This window comes from Carassius carassius, chromosome 10 (assembly GCF_963082965.1).
Source record: "Carassius carassius chromosome 10, fCarCar2.1, whole genome shotgun sequence".
Taxonomy (NCBI): domain Eukaryota; kingdom Metazoa; phylum Chordata; class Actinopteri; order Cypriniformes; family Cyprinidae; genus Carassius; species Carassius carassius.
In genome coordinates, this window is record NC_081764.1 from 16,044,450 (window position 1) to 16,059,163 (window position 14,714).

Consider the following 14,714-nt stretch of genomic DNA (forward strand, 5'->3'; position numbering starts at 1 on the left):
CATAGTTTGATATGAAGAACCAGCGAACCTTCCTACGGAGGACCAAGTTTGATGAGATTCATCCAGAGGATCTGTTTGTTGGCAACCGAGTCAACATCTTTTCCCGTCAGCTGAACCTCATAGGTTACGGGGATCAGTACACTGCCAGCAAACTGGGCAGTAAGAAGGAGAGGTACTTTTTTCATTTTAAGGCCACTTTAACTTGTCTTTCCAAACCTGCATGACTTTCTTCTGCAGAACACAAAAAAGATACTTGGATGGATGTCACATTGATTTCTGTTTTCTGTGAGATATATTAATGTTTCACAGACGAAAGATAACCATACAGGTTTGGATCATCATGAGGTGGAGTAAATTATGACAGAATCCCTTTATCCCTTTAAAAGAATAGTTCACACACACACACACACAAAATAAATTGTTAAAAGTAATCAATATGACTTAAGCACGATCTTACAGATGCATCCAAATCTTCTGAAGTCATGCAATAGGTGTGTGTACCAAAAGGCCTACATTATGTCATCTTTTATTGATAATCCTCCATTCCAGTAAGCTGTTAAGGGAATTTTTCATCCAAAAATGAAAATTCTGTCATCTTATATTCACCCTCAGGTTGTTCCAAACTTAAGTTATATGTACTTCTTTCTTCTGTTAAACACAAAATAAGATATTTTGGTGATTGTTGATAACCAAACAGTTGCTGGTAGCCATCGACTTATTGATAAAATATCTTTGAGCTTCTCACACATTGAGTTGAACTGAAAAAGAATACGATCAGTCTAAAAATCACTGAGCAATGATTACTGATTTAATGAGTCAATGCTTCCTTTTCATCTCTTACATCAGTCACATTCACACTGTTTCCTACTGCTCTTCCTCTCCTTTGAAATCCATGGTGGCATGCCATGAATATAAATTTGGCAAAGATTACAGAGGGAATGACTCAAGGCAATATGCACTCTTCAAAGTACATTTGAACTGGCTACTCGAATGACTGCTGTTGTATAGTCAATTACATTTTCAGTTATTAGTATGTTTATCAACCAGCTTTGTGTGTGCCTCTATTTAATGTACTGAGCAAAAGGTTTGGCATCTTTGTCTTGCATTTTATATAGGCCTATCTCTCAAAAAAATCTTTATGCTATAAAATCATAATGAAATATAGGGTTTCAAAATCCAATACATGCGCACACACACGCTCAGCCACTCTCTCACTAAAACAAATTACTCTAAACATATTCCATTTTAGATTATATGAGTTACAATTTATATCTACTTTAGTTAATTCCTGGCACATTTTTCTTACTTTCAGATTAGTTTTTTATGCTCATGTCTTGTGTCTTCTTCAGGACTTTGGCTATGATTAAGCCGGACGCTGTCACAAAAGTTGGCGACATTATTCAGATGATTTATGATGCCAACCTTATTGTCACCAAAGCCAAAATGACCAAACTTACATGGTAAGCCATTTCTTTTTTAATAAACCAACTTATTAAGAAATAATGATATTGGCAGCAGCCCTTCAGCAAAATCTAAGTAGGTACAAAGAAAATGAGGCCTCTGGAATTCTTGCTTAAGGCAGTTTATCCCTAATTATGCTAATGAGGTATTTCAGTAACCCAGCCAAGAGTGATTTCTCAGAACTTGTGATGGGTGGATTTGACAAGGTAACTTTTTTCAGAAAAAGTGTATGTGTGTATATGTGTGTATATATATATATATATATATATTTATAGAACAGCAAAAATCATATGCCCTGTTTGCTCTATATATTAACCTGTACTTCACTGGGATACACTTGTATATATATAATATATATTTATAATTTTTTATAAAACAGCAAAAATCATATGCACTGCTTGCTCTATAAATTAACCTGTACACCACTGGGATACACTTGTTCTTCTCGGAGCCTCTAATCATTTTTAGCACACACAAATTAAATCCGGAATGAAAGATAAAAATGTTGCACGCTCTGTTCTGTATTCTGAAACAATTTACAATGTAATACTTGCAAAGAGCACAGCATCTCCTTAGTAGCTGCCTTTGCACAGTACCAGGAATGGATTATATTCACAGCACAATGCAGCAATTATTAACTGATGTAGTGAGAAAGGGAGAGCATTAGACAGAAGAGGCCGTGTTTAAAGTTGCATTTGCAGACATTATTTCTTTGGCCTGTTTTGTAAAGGTCAGTGTATGGTTGTAAAAAAATTTGGTAATATGGCCACTGGTAGACTTAAAGTTAAAGATCTGGGCTGTTAACACAAAGACAATGTGTTCAGTAGCAGGGAGAAGGGACCAAGAACTGGAGAGTTACTGAAGTCACAGTTTTCCTCAAGTAAAATTGTGCCCTTGGGCAAATCAGCTCAGATTGCTCCACTGGATTTGACCTCCAGATTAGAGGAGTTGTTAAAAGTAAATCTGAGGACATTTTAAAATGGCTTAGTGACCTTGTGTGTTCATAACTACAGATGTGGCTGATAAAAAAGCACCATCCAGGATGTGGTAAGCAGAACAGGGAGCTTTAAAATTCAATATTAAATTAATTTCAGACAAGGCTAAAATGAGCTTAATGTAGTTTTGTTAAAAACTGTTAAAGAAAAAAAAGGTAGAATTATAACACAATAAACTCTGTACATTAATAGTTATTATTTTAATGCATTTGCTATGTACATATCATAACAAATATATAAATGTAATAATATAGAAAAAAAGCCCATAGAAAGCCCATGCCAGTGTTATTTTAATATTATTTATATAGTACTATTGAATAGTATTTATTTAATTGTAATTTTATATATATATATAATGTAGAAACCCCATCAGTTTTAAAACATTTCACAGTAAATAAAGGTTTATGTAGTTGGAAGAAAAAATTATCCAATATGGCGACAGTGAATTTGAAGTATAAATTTTTGTCTATATGTCACTTTACATGTGGTTTAGTGCCACATTTGGAAAATGGAAAATGCTGAGGGTTAATCTTTCCTTTTCCTCTTGAAAACTGCTGACATGGAGAGTTTCTCTGATAGACTGTGTTGTTTTAGCGTGGTCAGGTTTTGCTGCTTTAACCTTTCCTCAAAGTAGCAAACAGCTGTTCATTGACATAGCCAGTCCTTGTCAGAGAATGTGGAAGTTGGGTTAAGCATATAATCTCATTTCTTGGACTAGTTGACACGTCATCAATTTAATAAATGATAGAATAAAAAAAAAAAAGGTAAAGTAGACACCCGATTTCGTATTTGTATTTCACTATATGTTTCAGCTGAGAGAAGGCGGGGTTTGGAGATCACTTATTAAACCGGTGTACTTTTATGGCTTTCTTACAGGAAACAGGCAGCGGACTTTTACATGGAACATCAGGCAAAGTCTTTTTTCAAGTGAGTCTTTCCTGAGTCAATGATTGACTTATATGTAAGGGCTGCTTTTGAAGGAGACTCTTGACACCTGAACCAACACTGAGACTGTCACAGTGACTTTGACATGACTTTGCATGACACTGCTTGTTTTGAATCACAAATTCAATCATAAACACCACAGCAAAATGCTGCTAAAGCCAGTTGTCTTCTTCAACAACAGTAATTTGGTGCAGTTTGTGAGCTCCGGTCCCGTGATTGCTATGGAGCTGATGGGAGATGAGGCAGTGTCTACCTGGAGAAAAGTTCTAGGCCCGACTGATTCTGGTGTGGCACAAAAAGATGCAGTGAATAGTCTCAGAGGCCAGTTTGGTACCGATGGCACTAAGAATGCAGGACATGGGTCAGACTCATTGGCATCTGCTGCACGGGTAACAAAAAAACAAATGTCAATAGCAGTTAATCAAGCCCACAATGTTCTGTTGATCAGATTTTTCCCAGTGATATGCTAATAAAGTCAATGGAAATGACTGGTGATGTGTTTTTAATTACAACTATATAGGAGCTGGAGTTCTTCTTCCCTTCTACTACTGGTCACGGTCCCGCCAACACAGCCATGTACTCCGACTGCACCTGCTGTATCATTAAACCTCATGCCATCTCAGAAGGTAAACCCACACACAGACGATATGCCCATCATGTCTAATCAGGCATTTTTGAAATAACCTATTATAGATGAGATAGATATAACAGTTAATTATTTGCTATGTAATGTGCTGTTAGTAGTGTATTATTAACCCATCTCTGTTTATAAGCGCACATTATCATCAGAAGGACTATGACACTCCTGGTATGTATATGTTCTCTATTATAGATCAGTGGTCATACCCCATCATTCCTGTCCCAGTTACTCACTCAGGCTATATTCTTTTAAATGCTGGTCCAGGAGTTCTGCTAATTCTGATCCAAAACCTAGCCATGCAGCATGAGTGGTTCTAGTGCCTTAAGACCATATCATCTTGTTGCACATCATACATGAAAGCAGCACATATTTGCTTTAGCCTCCATATTAACAGGTAACTGCTTTCACATTGCAAGGGTAAGCAGCTTGGTGATGCATGACAGAAGTGTAGGTGCAGCTGCCAGGGTTCCAACATTCTGGAAATATTAGAGAAATTTAAAACCAGACCTGGAAAAGTCATGAATGTTTCTAAAATAATTATAACATTTTCAAGTTATGGGTGTAAAATGTGACCCTGGACCACAAAACCACAAAAGTCGCTGTGGTATGTTTGTAGCAATAGCCAAAAATACATTGTGTGGGTCAAAATTATTGATTTTTATTATATGCCAAAAATCATTAGGATATTAAGTAAAGATAATGTTCCATGAAGATATTTTGTACATTTCCTACTGTAAATATATTAAAAGTTAATTTTTGACTAGTAATTTGCATTGCTAAGAAGTTCATTTGGACAGCTTTAAAGGCGATTTTCTCAATATTTAGATATTTTTTTTATCCTATCCTAACAAATATTGTCCTATCTTAACAAACCATATATCAATGGAAAGCTTATTTATTCATGATGTATACATCTCAATTTCGAAAAATTGACAGTAATGACCATTTTGTGATCCATGTTCACAAATGTGTTTATACTATATTTTGGCCTATATATTATCCATCTGCAAATTACTCTTCTGTCAATGACATATAACCAAACCATTCTTTTCAGCAAATCTGACTGAATCCAGACATTAGAGTGTTTATATTCTGTGCTTTGAAGTTTAAGTTATGTTTGTATTTAAAAGTAGTCTTTTGAAGTCCTTAAGTAAATTAGACCAGACCAACAGAGAATTATTCCTTAAAAAAAAAAAAAATCTTCTCCAAAAAAGCAGTCTTTTCAAAGTGGTGGATTTAGTGGAAGTGTAGAAAACTATTTAGTTAGCGAAGGTGCTACTTCAGAGTCATTTGGTCCTTTCGTTTATGTAACTGTCTTCTTTCCCTCCTGGCCTAGTGCTGTTTTGCTTGTTATATGTTGATGAGTATAAAACCTCCAAAGCCATTGCGTATTCATAACCAAGCCTTCACTCCGGATTTGTCCAAATCCGTCTCCTGATCCCTGTTCATGGAGCATGCCGCCAGGGCACTGACCTGTGAAATCTCAAATCCTCTAGATAGGGCTGAGGTAGATATTTCACATAGTGGTCGTGTACCAAGCAGGCCCCAAGTTGGTTTTGTACATTAATGTGGGCTGATTAACCTGGAGGGAATGTTACACATAAACACAGAAAGCACCAACAACAGTCACAAGCACAAAAAATACATGCTTCTCACAGTTTTGACACACATTCTCTGTTGATTTTAAGGGTTTCAATCCTTCACTGATCACTTTGAATGTCCTTTTCATGTTGCATGTCTCACAGCGCCATCAAAATAACGTTCAAGAACATTCAGAAATGTCGGATTGTGTTGAAAGCAGAACACTGAATTTTACTGATCTCTTTTTGTTTCTACCAACGTAATTTCTCTGATTAGCATTGCGTCTCTATTAGTCACCAAATTTCCATCCAATCATACACCCACACTCATATTCCAGCTACCAACCTCCTGCAATGTGTCTGCTCTCTAAAAAAAGAGCTGGCAACCAGTGATTTAAAGAGGATTGCAGCCCTGATTACCTTTTCATTGGAGATCTAGAGCCCACCAGGTTTGCAAAAGGAGTAAATAAAAATAGCCAGTTACGAAAGTCCCCGCTGGGAGAGCTGCTACATGACTGTAATTAGACAGATTATGTGGCAGCCGCTTTGTTTATTTTTTCAGGATAGTCATGTGGCTTGGTTCAACATTACTTTTGGATTATAGACCACAATAGCATGTTGCTCACATCCCTCAACTGTATTTACACTCAAAACTATAGTTTCACTTTATGAAATATCACATTGCGTAAGATCGGATTGTGTGATTGTATGTTTTCCATTTCTCGTCACAGAGCCGTCATCACCAACCTGTGTACATTTTGTCCTGAGCCTCAAGAATATTAGCAGCATTATTATTATTAATTAATATTATTCTACAGTTCAGAAGTCTGGAGGGAAAAGTTCTACAGTTCATTAAGATTATTTTTAATGTTCTTGAAGTCTTTTATGCTCACAAAGAATGCATTTATTTGATCTAATGTATAATCAAAATAGTAATATTATGAAGTATTAATACAATTTAAATATTTTAATATATTTTAAAATGTAATTTATACCTGTGATTGCACAGCTTCAGTGCCACATGATTCTTCAGAAATCATTCTAATATGCTGATTTGTTGCTCAAGAATATTTCTTATTTTTATTAACGTTGACATCGTTTGAGCTACTCCATATTTGTGTGAAAACTGTGCTAAAATTTTCCCCCTCTGGATTCTTTGATGAAGAAAACGTTTATAAGAATAGCATTTTTTTTTATTATTATTATTATTATTATGTGTCTTACTCTTCACTTTTAATCAATTTAATGCATCCTTGCTGGATAGAAGCATTAATTTATTTAAAAAAAATAAAATAAAATGATGTCCTGTGTGACTTTGTTTTGGTATATGTAGCATGCATTGTGACTGCATACTGTAGCTGTACGTAAGCTAAAGGTAATGTTTCTGTGAATTCAGCTAGCAGCATGCCATAATTAATGGGTAATGATTTACTCCAACCTATTGTCCAGGATTAGGGTCATATCACAGAGATGTAGTGCATTTTTACCTGCCAGCTTTCTCTGTTCATTTAATGATCAACCTAGTATGCGGTGGAAAGTGAGTTTCTCTAGATAGTTAATGTTGTCATTAAGGTCATGTAACTTTCAGTGTGAAATGGCTTAAACTTTGGACACCGCTCATTAATGTATTCTGAGATTCACGTCATATAGTCCAAAATCCATAATGCTAAAGTTAGTTGTAGCTGGAAGCATCTGTAAAAGTCCAGCCTTTTTTTTTTTTTACTGAAATATTTTAGCTTATAGAAAAGCAGTGTGATTTGTTTTGAACTAGCTCATGACTGGAATAGACAAATGTGTTGCCAGGCAGCTCTGAGACCATTGCCTAGTAACAGGGCAGACTGTGTCTGGAAGCTGCTGTCAGAACTGGAACCTTAGGGTCACCAGTGGTGCTGAGGGAGGGTTAGGGTGTGTGAAGATTCTCTAGGGCAGTTACTACAGTGCATGGGGAAATGATCTGTCCTATGGCATTTACGCTCTGTGTGGTACAGCATTTAAATATGGAAATGATAAACAGGTTTGTCTGTCCTTGCCCTTTTCAGCTATTGAAGTACAACTGAAATCTCTTAAATATATGAGAGAGAAAAAACACTGCAAATTTGATGCTTAGTGTCAGAGCTGTGAACTTAACTAACGGCATTGCAATTGAATTGTGGGCAAAACAAATTCAATTAAAAAATAATATTGCCTGAAACATTCTACATGCACTGACTGATCAAATATAGGTGCTTTGGAAACATAATGCACAGTTTGTTTTGTACTGAAATTGAAACCACAAACCAGTAAATCAGTGCTAATTCCCCGCTGTTCCTTTTATTAATAAAATCTCTCAGCACTCAGTCCAAAGGAGCAGACTTAGAAATTAAGTTCAGTTCATTTATTTTGTTTAACCAGGTTAAAACTCATTGAGATTAAAATCTCTTTTATGAGAGTGACCTGGTCAAGAAGGCAGCAACAAATAGTAAAATTATACAATTATACAATATACAAAAAAAAAAAAACACACTCAGAAATCACAACAGCAATTTACCAAAGGATGAAATATGTAATTTGTTAAAAGTAGCTTAAACTCATTTAGTGACGGTAACGCGGTAAGCTTTAGGGTATCCTGTAGGTAATTCCAAGAGGAGGCGGCATTATATGTAAAACCTTTTTTCCCCATCTCTGTGAAATGTGATCTCCTGCTATCTCTCCTTTGAAGTCACCCCTTCACGATCTTGTGAACTGTTTGATGGCCTTTAACTCTGCCTGATCGTATCGGTGAAACAGAAGATCAAAAGTCTTACTTGCAACTTAACTGATGCAGCCAATGCAACATACAGTTGGTTAACTACAGGGACAGTCACCCTAGAGCAAGGGCGGATAGTTGATAGAACAGGATCACATGAGTTCTTGGGTCACTGCTACTTGCTATTGAACTTGAAACCTTTGTGTTAGCATCTCAAATCCTTAATCAGTAGACTTCCATCTAATGATTAGTCTGATCTTAGAAGTGCAAGTTATTTCCAAAAGCATGTGATTATACCCTGAACTATACTTTGCTGGACCCAAAAAACTCAATATATACATCCACTGTAGCCTAAATGATTTAAAATACCGAAAATTAGTTTTGTTGTGTGGTTCATTCTTACAATTACCGTTTTATATGATTTAAAGAGATATTTGTAAAAATGTAAGATTGCGTTCAAGTCAGTTTTAAATGAGCATCTTTCATTCGAAATGTTTTTTTTTTTGTTTTGTTTTTCAGTATTGACGGGAAAGATCCTTAAGTCAATTATAGAAAATGGATTTGAGATATCTGCCCTGCAAATGGTATGTATTTTAGTTTAATTTAAATCATATTTCCATTTTTAGCCAATAATGTGCCTAGTTAAGTTGAACTTTACAATTGTATGAAGCTTACATATAATATCAATACTTTTATTAACAATCAAACAGTATGTTCAAATAATAAAGTTCAAATAATTACAATTTTTAAAGGAAGATATGCACATTTTATGCATATTAGACCACCTTTCTTTAAAAGATCAAATGATCAAACTAATAGCAAGCTAAGAAAAGTAAAAATAGACTCTATGAACCAAGGGCAAACACAGTTATGTTTTCCTTTTGATGTAACTTGACCATGCAATCTGTGACTAGATCAGTGGCTTCCTACGTCTCCAAATGAGTCCTCTGCTGACCAATTACAGGGCTGCAGCTTTGTCACATAACCCTGCTGAAAATAGTGTACAGAGGATGCCCCTGGGCTAGAGCAGATCAATGAAGGTTTTGTTACTATTAGAAATCATGTATGTCCAGAGCTAACTTGGTGGTTTATAAAAATGATATCAGACAGAGATAATAGTGTGTTGAAATTGGCTTGGAGATTTTATCCCTAGTGTGTTGGATAACCCACTTAAAAGGGTCATTTTGCAGTCAAAATTGATTAATACATTGATTTTGATTGTTTTGTCCTGAATGATGAAATCATATTATATATTATATTGTCATATAATGTTACATCTTGATTTTTTTTTTTTTTTACTATATTTACTCATTTATACAAGTAATAATGTCCCTGTAAGTGTTCTGTTTGTTTTTATTGACTAATCAAATTTTGTCTTGGGTTTCCGTTATTACAGTTCAACATGGATCGAGTGAATGCTGAGGAGTTTTTAGAGGTTTATAAAGGGGTTGTAGCTGAGTACACTGTAAGTATATGTTGCTGCACTTTCTTCTCTGATTTCAATTGGTCCACTAAGAAAAACATGTACCCACTTATGTGTCTTTAATTACTATGTACTAACATTAAATTAATAATTTGATCGAAGCGCCCTTAGATACTTGTTGATAGTTCAACTAAACCTGTACCTAACCTTAACCGTATCCCAACTGTGCAATAACACATGAATACAGTAAGTACATTCATTTTACCTAACAATTTATCTTTTTTGATGTAAGTGGATAAGTAGTTCAAGACAACCAATATAAAGTGGGCCAAAAGTATTAATAAACCCCTTATTTGTTATGGCTACTATATAGTATTGTCAATACAGGGGTCCTTATACAAAGAAGTTCAGTTTCTTCATTTTCTATCTTACATGTGATTCCAGTTGTTTAATTACTCATTTAGAGAACAAGGCGTAGTTGCCAAAGTATTGAGTGCAATGTCGTAACTGCATGTGCACCCGTCTCCTGCAAACCTCTCTATCAAAGCACATTCTGGGCATATAAATATATATGAATACTCACCTTATGCCAGTTTCCCTGTTTTGAGCAAAGTGTTACTGTACATCACAGTACATGGAATTTTGGTTCACTGGAACAACCTTCACATTCCTGTTGGCTAATAAGCATCTATAAATTGCTTTCTTGTCTTTAAATTTTAGCCGAATAGCAATCGTTTATTCTGATAGCATCTGCACAAGTCTTTTAAACCAAATATAAGCCATTTTCGGTTCAGGGTCATTAAAGCCAGAGGCAAATCTTATCGTGATACTTTACAGTTCAGTACATGGAGCAATTCCACAGGTCTTTTTCCTTCAAGTCCTTTTTCTCTCTTCAAATATTGCTTTTAGACCTTCTAAAGTTTCTGTGGAATTGAAAAATAGTGAGCAGTGATCTTCCCAATATTGCATGATTAATTTTGCAACATGTTTCATGTCATCACTCAGTGACTCATCCTCTTATTATGTAATATGTGGCAAAGGCTTTGGTAATAATTTTAAAGTGACCTAAAATATATTACTGAGTAAGCATAAACCTTGTAAGAACATAAAATGAATTGCATTCAAATACTCAGTCAGATAAACGCACACTAGATATTTGGGGTAAAATGGGGAAGCTCTTTAACTCCTCTAACTTCATTGTTTAATGATAAACTACATTCTTAAAAATAAAGGTTCTTTATTGGCATATATGGTGTCATAACCTTTTTTTATTGCACAAAATGTACTTTGTTGTGAGAAAAGAATCTTTACATTTTTCAAATGTTCCTCACTCTTAAGAAAAATGTTTTTTTGGGGAACCCAAAATTGTTCTTCCACGGTATTGCTTTGAAAGCCCTCTTTTTGGAAGCTTTATTTTTAAGAGTTACTCATACAGGTCACAAATGGTTTATCATGGTAATTTAGTAGGTATGTAGTGTTTGCAGCTTTTGTTTTGTATATGTCATAACTTCAACTTCCTCAGTGCTTATTATTCTTTTTGAAATCTAAAACTTCAAAGCTGCCATTGTGAACACAGGAACTAAATGTGGAAGTGGCTCATGGACTGTTTAGTGGTCTGTGCTTAGTGGGCACTTCACATTCATCCCAGAATTCTAATACTTCACAAAATTATACAGACCAATCACAGAGGCCAACTCATCAAATCAGATTAACAGAATGAGAACTAGTCTTGTTGGTTAATAACCAGTTCCAAGAACAATAGCAACAATTGTTTGCTTTGACATCCTTTCATTTATATATTTATTAAGAGGCACACTGGTAACTTGAGTCCTCCAGCTGCTCCAATTTCTTTCTAAAGTCTGTTCAGATAAAAAGCTCTTTCACTGGTACAGGCACTGAAGGTAGACTGAGGGAAATTGTTAATTCTTGACTGCTTGTGTTGCAGAATATGGTGGATGAACTTTGTTCTGGACCTTGCATGGCCCTGGAGATCCATGCTACCGACGCACCCAGAACCTTTCGGGAGTTCTGTGGACCTGCAGACCCTGTGAGTAACAAGATGATACAGTCTTGTTATAATACTTATTTCCTTGGGGGTTCCGAAAATAAAGTTTAAAGTACGTGTGTAAACCCAAAAGCTCAGCCTTAATAATTCCAAATCTCTATTTATATACTGTATGTTTATGAGCTTACAAACTCATTATCATCTCAAGGTTCTATGAAAGTTATAACAGAAACTTAATGGTCCTTCAGTCTCTTGGACCTAGTGACCTCTTTTACTTGTATCTTGTAATCTGTAGCGCTCTGAAGGCATATCATCTGCCCTCCCTGGGTAAAAACCTGCTTTGTGTCTGCATCAGAAAGTCGAAATGTACACCACCATGAAGGTTTCATCTTGTATGAAAGATTAAAAGATTAGTCTGCACACTCATGTTGCATGATGACCATTCTGCCAGCAGATTTCTACTACTGCCAGAGATAGCTTGTAAATTGCAGGTACCAGTTATGATGAACCATTAGATAAGAATTACAATCCTTGCTCCTTGGAATCCTTGGTCTGGGATTTGTCAGCCTTACACACAGTACTAAAAGGTTTGGTAATAATGTGGATTTGTCATTTTCAGTGTGGCGCTTTCTTATGGTCCAGTTGGTTTCCTGTGATGGTTAAGACGGTGAACTAAAGGCTCTAGAGTTTAGTCCTTTGGTTACGGACCCGATGAAATTAAAATTAGAGTACTGTGACTTTTAGTCTATGTTTCTTAGCTTATTAGGTTTTGTATATGTACTCATTGAGTTTAAAAAAATTAAAGGTATAGTTCACCCAATAATTAAAATTCTGTCATTAATTACTTGCCTTCATGTTCCAAACCCGTAAGACCTTCATTCATCTTCGGAATACAAATTTATATTTTTGAAAAAATCCAATCTTTCTGACCCTGCATAGACAGCAATGGAACTACCACGTTCAAGACCCAGAAAGGTAGTAAGGACATCTTTAAAATAGTCTATGTGACATCAGTGGTTCAACCTTTTGTGAGCAAAAAAAAACAAACAAAAAAAAAAAATCTTTGACGCCTTCATGAGAGTGCCACGCATGCGTGTGCTGACTGGAGCCGGCGTTCTGACCTAGAACCATGAAGCAGAGGAATGCACATGCATGCGTTGTGGTACTGCTGTAAATGAATGTCGAAGACTAACACGGAAGAGAAGAATTTGTTGAATAAAGTCGTTGTTTTCTTTGCACACAAAAAGTATTCTGGTAGCATTTTTAGGTGAACTGTCCTTTTAACAAAATGATATTTTAGCAGATATATTTATTTAAAATGTAATAAAGTATTATTATTAAAATAAAATCATTTTTAATTCAAGTTGTAAATAATTATATATAAATTAAATGTAAATGTAAATAATTAATAATGATACTTATTACATTTTATAATAAAATATACAATTAATAGCAATTTGTCTTCCAGAATAAACTTACTCCAGAATAGGTATATCAAAAATTTTCCCCCGGTTTCACAGACAAGGCTTAAGCCTAGTCCTAGACTAAAATGCAAGTCTGAGTTGTTTCAAATGAAAGAAACTTGTACTGATTGATCTTAAAATATATCAGTGCCTTCGTTTTGTCTCAAGATGCACACCAGTAATGTTTTTTCTAAGGCATGTTTATAAAAATTACTTAAATGTCTTAATTGAACTATGGCCTAATCCTGGTTTAGGCTAAGCCCTGTCTATGAAACCAGGCCTTTATGTGATAAAAATGCTCTTTAGAATCAGAAATCCTCCCTCTTATTAGCAATGGAAAGTAGCAAATCATGGTTAATGTCTGTGACATAAGCTGATGGCAAGCTCTTTAATATATGTGCCATCACAAATTAATGATTCAATGCAAAATATAACACCCATCAAAAGGCAGTGCAATGATCAAACTGACTGGAACTACCTGTGCATTAAATGATTTTAACACACACCTTCCAACGAATCAGAATTGAGTATTTAGACAGACCATGGTATAATAGAAGAAAATCCAGTGGGTAATTTAGGGATGCTTTTTCTTTTTTAGTAGTTACGGTGAGTCAAATCATCCACTGAGAACTCCTAACACACTCTAATGGGAGTTCGAATGTATTTTACGCTTTGGCAAATTTGTGGCTAATTCTTCTGAATTAGGATGACATTATTTGTAGATTTGCATACAATCTGCTTACTTCCCACTTAGGTTTAGGAGTAAGGAGTAGAGGTGGACCATGGTTTTTTTCTAAAACGTAATGTTTTCAAACAAATCGTACAAATTCACCACCTCTTGGTTCTTGGACCTCCAGTAAACTGTCATGCTGTTAGTGCTTTATTACTCAAGAGATGGACATATGGGTGATTTGACATGAAATGTTTCTATTGACAAAACTTTTCACAGTTTATGCCTTACACAAGTTGATTCTCGCCCGCTAGATATTTGTGTTCTTTGACACAAGTGGTTTTGATATGCAAAACATGACTGCAGTGTTGTGATCTTTACAAGGTCAAACTGGATTGCTCAATCTTGGGTTCCGGAAAGAACTCCACACTTCTCATTTGATAACCCCACCCTGAGTCCTCCCCACCCTCTCTTTCTCACACACTCACATGGCACGGAGGGAAAGAGAGAGAGAGACAAAGAGAATGTGAGAGTGTGTGGTTGGTTTTTAAACACCCTGACAGGCTGTATATCTGCGTTGTCTGGTCACAACAGCAATACTTCATTATTTTATATCTCACGAGTTCTTTTAACTCATGCTCTTTATTTTGACATGTTCTCCTGCTTTCCCCTGCTTTTGTGCTGGATCTGTGGCTGCATGTCTGTGGTTTATAAACAATGGCAGTATTATGTGTAAAACATAGTTATTATGTGTGTTTTGGGGAGATAGACTGGTCTAGGTATTGTACCGTAAACACTGTGTATAAA

General features: G+C 35.5%; 1 protein-coding gene across 2 annotated transcripts in view; it reads left to right on the forward strand.

Moving 5' to 3' along the window:
* Positions 1–14,714, forward strand: part of nme7 (NME/NM23 family member 7) — a 33,168-nt gene that overhangs the window by 4,176 nt on the left and 14,278 nt on the right. Inside the window, exons 3-11 of one of the 2 annotated variants that reach the window (XM_059560359.1) lie at positions 6–172; positions 1,350–1,460; positions 3,333–3,383; positions 3,583–3,790; positions 3,922–4,027; positions 8,866–8,930; positions 9,743–9,811; positions 11,715–11,816; positions 12,070–12,578. In XM_059560359.1, coding sequence (XP_059416342.1) covers positions 6–172; positions 1,350–1,460; positions 3,333–3,383; positions 3,583–3,790; positions 3,922–4,027; positions 8,866–8,930; positions 9,743–9,811; positions 11,715–11,816; positions 12,070–12,105 — 915 coding nt within the window. In that variant the 3' untranslated portion in view covers positions 12,106–12,578. Of the gene's footprint in view, positions 1–5; positions 173–1,349; positions 1,461–3,332; positions 3,384–3,582; positions 3,791–3,921; positions 4,028–8,865; positions 8,931–9,742; positions 9,812–11,714; positions 11,817–12,069; positions 12,579–14,714 lie in introns of those variants that run through there. The other variant, XM_059560358.1, reaches the window with a different exon arrangement.